General features: G+C 31.3%; 1 protein-coding gene across 9 annotated transcripts in view; it reads left to right on the top strand.

Moving 5' to 3' along the window:
• The first annotated feature begins 2,921 nt into the window (after positions 1-2,921).
• LOC110453905 (cyclin-dependent kinase-like 4) overlaps positions 2,922-8,897 on the top strand; it is a 51,851-nt gene continuing 45,875 nt past the window's right edge. For 4 of the 9 annotated variants that reach the window (XM_021503127.1, XM_021503126.1, XM_021503121.1 and 1 more), the window contains exons 1-2: positions 2,922-3,105; positions 7,437-7,483. In XM_021503127.1, coding sequence (XP_021358802.1) covers positions 7,475-7,483 — 9 coding nt within the window. In that variant the 5' untranslated portion in view covers positions 2,922-3,105; positions 7,437-7,474. Of the gene's footprint in view, positions 3,454-7,436; positions 7,484-8,897 lie in introns of all 9 variants that reach the window. The other 5 variants (XM_021503129.1, XM_021503128.1, XM_021503122.1 and 2 more) reach the window with 4 other exon arrangements.

Raw genomic sequence — 8,897 nt, 5'->3', positions numbered from 1 at the left:
ATGTAGGTTCCCCTTGATCCCTCGTTGTGTATGTTATATTTTGAGACTGATCATAAAAACAAAATGGATTAAAAGAAGAACTAAACAGATCTTTCTCATATTGCAATGATCGATTCTATTTCTTTCACATTAAGTACTGTACTAGTAAATATGTGAAATGACAAACTCACTTTGAAGGTTGGCTTTCATACACATCAGTATTAAATTTAGATCAAAAGTTACCTCAAGGTGCATTTACTGTTAATATGACTCGATCAAACAGATTAGAGGAAAGAAGAGAAAAGATCGAACTGACAAAGAACTAATGAAGATGGTACAAAGGTGGGCACTAAGATCCCTCTGGGATCTCTTGTATAAGTGTGTGATATTGTGTTGTTTAGTATCATTGACGCATATATTTAATATATATCTCTGAATTTTTAAATTTACTCGGTACACAAGTAATTTTATTCCTGTGCTATACAGTGAATTTATGTGTAAAATCATTTGTTATATGTAACATCCTGTTTCATTGGTTAGTTCCATGTTTTAATTGTGATATCAGTAGTGCCATGCAAGTGTGGTAAAATCCTTATTGAGATCTGGTAGTTATGACAATAATGATGTAAAATTATATTCTTGAAAATTGTTTATCTAATTAATTAGACTCTTCAGACTCCTGTGTTTTGTTTTTTGGCAGCTTTTGGAATATGTTGATAAAGAATTCTGAGATGTTTCTGTCACATTTCTTATAAGTTTGAAGATTTCAATGCTAATTAATCCAAGTTAGCGAAACAGAAATTAAATCATTTTAAATTTCCACTGAAATTATTTAATGAAATATCTGGTTCAATATTTGACCTTAGTTTTAGTGTTCATGCCTGCTCTGAAATACATACTTGATGTGAATGTATTCCAAATCATGGAGATTTATCTTGATATTCAACATGTCTGTGTAAAAAACAAGTGAATTGATTTCCAGGGTGTTAACTATTTTGAAACTTGTTAAAATGATAATTTCTGTAAGATCATTTAAATTGTGTGTTGTAATTTCATTTTCATCCCTTAAATGATTTTTTTTATTGTCCCAAACATTCTTAACATTTCTAAAGGAGAGTGAAGATGGAGGTACATGTATTTACTACAGATTTTAACTAAAATTCAAACCAAAATGTACAGTTTGCTAATGTTAAAAGAAATAAGAAACATAGTTCTTGAACAATAATTAATATTGTACGGTATTACATGCATTTATATTTTCTAAAATGCCTTTTTTATACTTTGCCAATAAATTTTATTTACAAGAAAGTTGAAATACATCTTCAATGGAAAATATCTCCATTTTATTAATTTATCTAGTACAGAAAACCTGTATAAATCTGACATTCTTTGGGATACAAGAAAATCTGTATAAATCTGACACTATTTGGGATACAAAAAAAAACTGTATAAATCTGATACTCTTTGTGATACAATACATGTATACGAGGTGTCGGATCACAAAGGTATGATTTGGTAGCATTTATAAGAAAAGAGATTTTATAAGCTTCAGCAGTACAAACTATTAGCAGTGACTTAATTGGCATGATGTTAAATTAGGTGGTTTTACCTAGCATTAATGATTATATAGGCAGTGTTTGTAGGGTTTGGTGATGTATTAACATAGAAACACTTGTTAATTCAATTGCTGTTAGCAGTGTATGTTATAAGTTTTATCAAACTAGAAGGGAGGTAACTATGGTGTTATTGTCCTATACTCATGTCTGTGTCGAACTTCATTAAAGGGTGGTAACTCTGGCATTATTGTCCTCTATTCATGTCTGTGTCAAGCTGTTTATAAAAAATGGCAAAATATGATTTTTTTTCTGTTTATAATTCAAATTAATTAAAATGTTTTGAAAATTAAATAGTTAACATTTTTATGTTGCTGTCTGTGATGTTAAAATGCTTTTGTAAAATGTCTGGTATTAAGTTGGTTGATAATGGCAATTTGTTATTTATGATAATAAATGTAAATAGAAAACAGACTTTTCTGTCATTTTACATGACACAGGCGTGCCACTTCAACAGAAGAATAAAATGTGGTAGAATATTAAACTTGTCAATTATGCTTTCCTAGTAAATTAATCATATTCTTAACGGTGGAGACAATAACAGAAAACATGTAAGAAACATGGAAGTTGCCTGTAAAATGGCAGAAAAATTAAGATGCAGGAAAGAAAGGGTAATCTGAATAACTCTGACCTGGATTTTGAGTCATATCACAGATGAAACAAGGAAAACTGCTGCAATAATAAAAACAAACTAGAATGACTTTCAATTTCCATGACCTTAGTATCAATATATTGGTGTTAAAATATATATTAATACATTATAATGTACAAATGTAGATCAACATGAAAATTTCCACTTCTGATGCATATAATAAAAATCAAATCAGGAGTTAAGTCCCCTTTATTTCATGAATTAATTTCAAAGGAAGATTCATTCTCGGTTAGATATTTTACAGCAGATATTTAGTGTATACAACAGATTAATCTTTAATGATAATACACCCCCACCCCCAGAAATAATGAGATATTTAACAATAATTTTCTGTAAAGTTTTACTTAACAAAAAAATGTTGTTAAATATCTCATTATTTCTGATTTTTTTAAATTTATTTCTATGCCGTATCTCCTTATGTTTATGCATGATGTAGGCGGCCCAATAGTGTATCACGTGACTACGTAATCTATATTTTCGAAGGCTGTTCCATTTAATGAACATTAATTGCTATTTAATTACGTGTTTGTTACTGCATTATTGATAATTTATTTTAATACCACCTGAACATTAACATATTCACATATTTGTTTAAATGTTTTTATTGATTATAAGTAAGGTACTGACTCCGAGAACATTTAATTTTGTTGACCTAACCTCAATCATTCATTAACCGGATGTAAGTACAATCGATGGAATGCTATTTGTTGTCAGTAGATACATGCGTTCTGGCAAGTCGGTCTGGGATTAGCATGATCTCTGCTGTCTATAATCATGTTTAGACGAGATATTGTTTGTGTGAATGAAGATGAGACAGCGACACGAAAGGCCTTGATGTTTTAGACACAACCGAAATCAAATGTAAGATATGTTGTCGGAACGTTGTGTCGTGCTTTGATTTAGGAGTTTTCAGTATGAACAGTTCTGAGTGTTCGCACACGCTGTTTGATTAACTCGAGATATGTTTGCATTAGGGCGGATTTACTGGGATTCTAAAGAGATTTGGTAGATCCAAGTGTTCATACACAAGTGACAGGTTGTTCTGTGTATTATTAGCCCCTAGTAATGGTAATGACATGGTGTAACTGTTGACATTACAAAGCGACCATATTTAGCAGACGACAGTTGTTATTTCAGAAACATTGGAGATTTAAAATGTAAACTTTCAACGGCTCTAAAATCAAAGTGTTGGTTTTAACCTTTTATCAGGTGAGTATTTTTTTCGAGAATGATATTATCACCCCTTCTAGTCTGTTTGATTTAATTATCGGAAGGTACAGATTACGTTCCATTTAAAACAGTTTAATTTGACCTTCAAATAGACGGGGCTTGAAACCGAGAGTATTTAACAACACTGTTTATATCTATCGATATGACTGCCTTAATGATATTTCCGCTTCAAAAGGATTTTTTTGTTATTTTCAACATAGATTTAAAAAGAAGTTACCCGGGTAAATATTAAAACTATACTGTACCCAAAGACTGAATATTGTTTTTATACTATAGCTCAATGTTATATAAAAGTTGATTGCATACAATTGTCACAAAACTGCTGCATTACGATTGTTCAAAATGAGGTTCTTTATTAGCAGCATCTGACAATGACACAGCTATGCTATTGGTTGATTATCAATAACTGAGTATGCATAGGTATTTGCTGAAGTTAGGTTCTTGAGGTTAGAAGGTACTTGCAAAGCCATATATTATAATTGGAATCTCAAATCACTTGTTCTTTTTATTCTGTCATAAAGTTATCATTATAGTACAAGACGTTAAATTCTGAAGTTAACAATTGTAGTGATGACCTAGCTGTCATTTGCAGTTGGCATTTTTAGGCAATAATAATTTCAATTGTTATTTCCAATGATAATGACCCATTCATAAGATAAATGTGGAAGAGTGCTTTTTATTCAGAGTACTTACACAGCAAGAGGCAAGCTTTTTTTGTTACACTGCAAGATGGGAAAATCAAATTTTCAAAAATCTTTTGCTATTTCCCTTCCTGTATGGTAAACATGTACTTTGTATGTAGTTAAGTACAGTCATCTCTGTCAATTGATAAACATGTACATGTGTAATTTTTTGTTGTTTTTGGCATGCTGTTTGCATACATATATTTGTCTATGTCAATTCCAATGTTATTCCGGAGCGTGACAGCTAGAATTGTAGATTTATTGACTTTACTGTAATTGTATGTAGACACTTCTGATTTATGGACTTTTCATTTTGGTTACTACAATCAGTTAAATTACACCTAGTGGCCGTGCACCTATAAATTTGCTGTGTAATCTTGACATCTATTATTTCATCATAAATTAAGCAAGTTTCTTTGAAAAGTTGTTTGAAAATATATGGCCAACGCAGCAAGTAACATTTACACGTAATTCCTGTTCCTGAATCTGAGCTGAAATAAATTATTTTTTATAAAGTTGTCAAGTCATGTTTCTAAATCAGACTCTTGGAAATTACTTGTAAATTCAACCTAAATTTGATGCATCAATTATGTAGAGGTCATTTAAAGGGATGATCTGTTTTGCGCAGAGAAAATTGATAGGCCTAAGCATATATCACAATGTGGTTTTTTTAAAGTTATACCTTGCCTTCAGCATTTCCAGCAACTTAAAGATTATCAATATCATATGCCAATACAATCAAATTTCGTAAGCTTAATTTCTGTTTGAACCAAAAGGTTAGAGTTGGCTTACAATACCTATATAGATGTATAATAAAAGCATAAAATAAACCGTAGCTATTTTTTCAAGAATTCTTTTGGCTAGAGTTTTCAGATCATGCAGTTTAAGGATTCCTGTACCACTGTCATAGATTGTAACTGCAATAGAAGAGCTCTATTCTTGTCTGTATGAAACAACAGTAAAGTGTTTTAAGAGTAAAAATGCAACTAGGCCAGACCAGGATTCAAACCCTGAACCTTTGTTCATTATACTGTCAGTCTAACCAATTGAGCTACCTTGTCAACTAAACTACATTGAAACCTTAAGGTAGTGCAAAAGGGCCTGGTTTTGGACTACACAGGTATAGTTTCAACACATGTCAAATCATATGTAAAGTGGGACTTGAGTTATGTGCTGTTTGATTCAAGTTCAGACAAATTTATGGCATTTACAGCGGTCATATTTTGACCTTTTCATTGGAAAGATTTGGAGAATATCTTCAATTCCATGACATTGCTTTTAATAGCACCAAACCTGCATCAGGGACACATCTTGAAATTGCACTGTAAACATACAGTACTTTGACCTTTATCTGGTCTTTGAGTAAATTGACCCCTATCATAGTAAAAAGGTTAATTTACACTACCTTTGCAGTTCAAAATTCTGTATTGAGATTTGTAAAAATATTGAATTCTGGGGTCTTGAAATCGACCACACTTTCAAGTTGATGTGTTTTGATAATTTCAAATATATATTGAACCTGCAGAAAAATATGTACATGTACATGTTCTTCAAGAACAATTAGCTGAGGCCTTTCCTATTCAACAAAAATAAGGTTCTACCTGGTAGATCTATGTGCGAATGCAATGTATAGTAAAACCAAAACCCCTCCTCCTCCCATTTCATTTGAGGCAGATCATACCTGTGGATGGGAAAAGTTCAAGCTGGTGCGAGCCTTTTCAAAGTGTCAGGTGGAAGCATGTATACATACATTATTTACTATAAAAGTATTATGATTTCATAGCCTTCGTAGAATGTGGTTCACGTTTAGTCTAAGCTTGTCTTTTCATTGTGATTAAATTTAGATTTAGATATAATGTTCAATGGCCTTGGCAACCTGATGGATCGGGAAAAGATAATTTTTATGGAAAGTGTCACCCTCTCACACAAAATATGCTTAATCTGCACATTTCATTTTATACAGATTTCTTGAATTAAATATTAACCGTAGAATGAGCTTCCACCTAAATATCCCATCAAAAAGCTTGGTACTATATTTACAGAAATCATGGATCCATGATAAAAAAATAATAGCTGTCCTTTGTTGGTTGCCCATTATCATGATTTATAATTTGTTTTTGTTAATCTTTTATATATATCTTTTCATTTTTTAAACCTTATTCATCAAAATTTGTTTCTTTTATATACCTTATAATTGAGTCTTTTGGTTGCAAATAGCACATACTGTGAAATAAGATATTTTTGTGGGGCCCAAATTATATGGTTTCGCTACAAAAAACTATTTCGTGGGTACATGAATTTGTGGATTGCAAGTACCCACTCACACAAAGAATTTCTTTATATCAAACTTGTAATTATGTCATTGACCCATAAATTTGTTGAAAAAGATTACCCACAAAATAAGTAAAATTATAAACACCATGCAAGTTAGTGATTTACAGTATATCACCTTTTTATAATAGTTTTTGTGAGTGTTTCATCATGAATACTTGCTAGTTATTTTAACGCAAATAGGTATGAACCAGAACTGAGTATATTTTGAAATGTTTTACATTAGAACCATGTGTGTTTATCAAAACTGGACAATTTGGTTTCTCAAATCCAATTTCCTGGAAAATCTTGCTATTTTTCCCAAGGCAAAAAAACTCTTTAACTATATCCTGAATTTCAATATTTAGTATTCAAATTATGGAACCAGTGTATACATGTAAGTGCCTGGAAAGCAAGTTTAATAGATATAAGATAAAAGTCTGGATGTTAAGTTCCAAAAAACAAATTTGATGGATTATCTGAGCCAAATCACAAGTGTCCAGAAATCTCTTTATGAATATTTGACAGGGGTGTACAATTTCATTGTTAGAGTATTTGCTAGCCTGCAAACAGTTTTTGTTCAAAATCTAGCCAACAAGTATTCGGTTTTCCTAGTCAATACACTGTATTGAAAATTCATTAGTCCCAACATAACAGGGGTGTACAATTCACTTGCCCAATGCCCACTGAGGCCGAAGATTTTATGTTGGGTCTAGCTAGTGAAAATATATGTTAGGTAAGCTTAATTTTTCAAAATCGTTTTGCAGGCTAGTACTCTGATAAGATTGTACACTCCTGCATAAAATATTCTAGCCCAAGACATTGGGCTAATGAAATTGTACACCTCTGATGGATTATTATTGTCCAGATTTACATGGTTCCAATGATAATTCTTCCTATCAAAATGGGTGATTTTGCTTGTACTGTATAAACATGTAATTACCAGAAATGAAAATTCTTTTTCCAAAGTGAGGACTCTCCCATGGATAGCAAAGTATTGACAAACAATGTCAGGAGTAAGTACCATTAATCATAGCACAACTCTACACATTGTACTGTAAATATGTAGTAGTACATATTTACAGTATTTTATTTGTTTACTAGGTAGGCTAGTAGGTGGCTGGATTGCATGGCCAATATTGTGACGTTTCATCCTTGTAAGGCCAGACTAAAAAAAAAGTGTTCCTGAAGATGTGTTTCTAAGAGGTTGAGGTTGACAGAATGGTAATGATATATTTATTTCTAGCTGAATTTTGATTTTAAAAGCACAAGAAGATTCTTCATTAGAAAGATTGAACTGAAACATCTTTTTCTTAGTCTGGCATTATACATATGTATATGTACATGTATGTAACATTTATAAGCTTCAATGTACATTAATGTTACCATTCCATTATTGTTTTCCGCAGATAATCCAAGAGTTGCTATTGAAGATTATCACATAACAAAATCTAATGCAGTGTTCTTTTTAGTCATTTTTGTGCCAATTTTTAATGCAAAATAAGACTAAATCCTGTCCCTCTGAAAATCATTAATGTCTGAGTTAAAAGTTGACTATGCTTCTGTATCAGTATCCTATATCTAACAAAATATAGCTTCACCACCACTTACGCCAAATGATGTCAACAAAATCAGTCCTCTGGTCCCCTCCAGGAAACAGTTTTTCAATAATTCTTTAACATAAGCTAGTGAAAAAGTTTCATCTTACTTCATAAAAATTGGAATTTCATGACAAACCTAAGTTATCATCAGCATGAAAAAAAAAATTCAAACATTGTCCCCAAAAGCTGAAGAGAATGGAGTCTAACACAATTTACATTTAAGTTTCACCTGTAACTTGACAAACTATACTAAATATAACACCAAAATTGGCTTTTTTGCCATATGATTTAAGTTATCATGTGGTATTCTTGCTGAAACTGATTCTAATATATTAACATTATTATATGATGGAAAGAATACCAAATCTTTTTAATCGTATTACTTTGCTAACCAAAATCTACCATAAAATTATATCTTGCCCAGTTTTATTGTTTGCAATGGATTCAAATGGTTATATATAATAAAAACAATATATAGTTCAGATTCAGGTATTTTTAGCACAATATCAATTAGATACACTTAGAAAGCTAATTTTTCACAGTGTTAATTCAAAATTGGTAAAAAGCCTGTTGGCTCCTTAGCAAAGCACAAATGATCATAGGGTCAATACTCATTAACGATAACAAGGCTAAAAAACAAATAAATTTTTGTTTGGCTTAAACTAATAAACATCAACAATTAAACTAATAAACATCAACAATTAAGTTAAGTTCATTGGAACCATAAAATTAGTTATTTTCCGTAAACCATTATTGAAAACTGATGCATTTTGTAGGTTATGTCTGAGTTTTCGTTTGCAGTGTTGGTACACGTGGCTTACAATGTGAC

The sequence above is a fragment of the Mizuhopecten yessoensis genome, unplaced genomic scaffold (genome assembly GCF_002113885.1).
Source record: "Mizuhopecten yessoensis strain PY_sf001 unplaced genomic scaffold, ASM211388v2 scaffold7547, whole genome shotgun sequence".
In the NCBI taxonomy this organism is placed as follows: Eukaryota; Metazoa; Mollusca; class Bivalvia; order Pectinida; family Pectinidae; genus Mizuhopecten; species Mizuhopecten yessoensis.
Note: the sequence above shows the minus strand (reverse complement) of the source record. Positions and strands in the feature narration are given on the sequence as shown.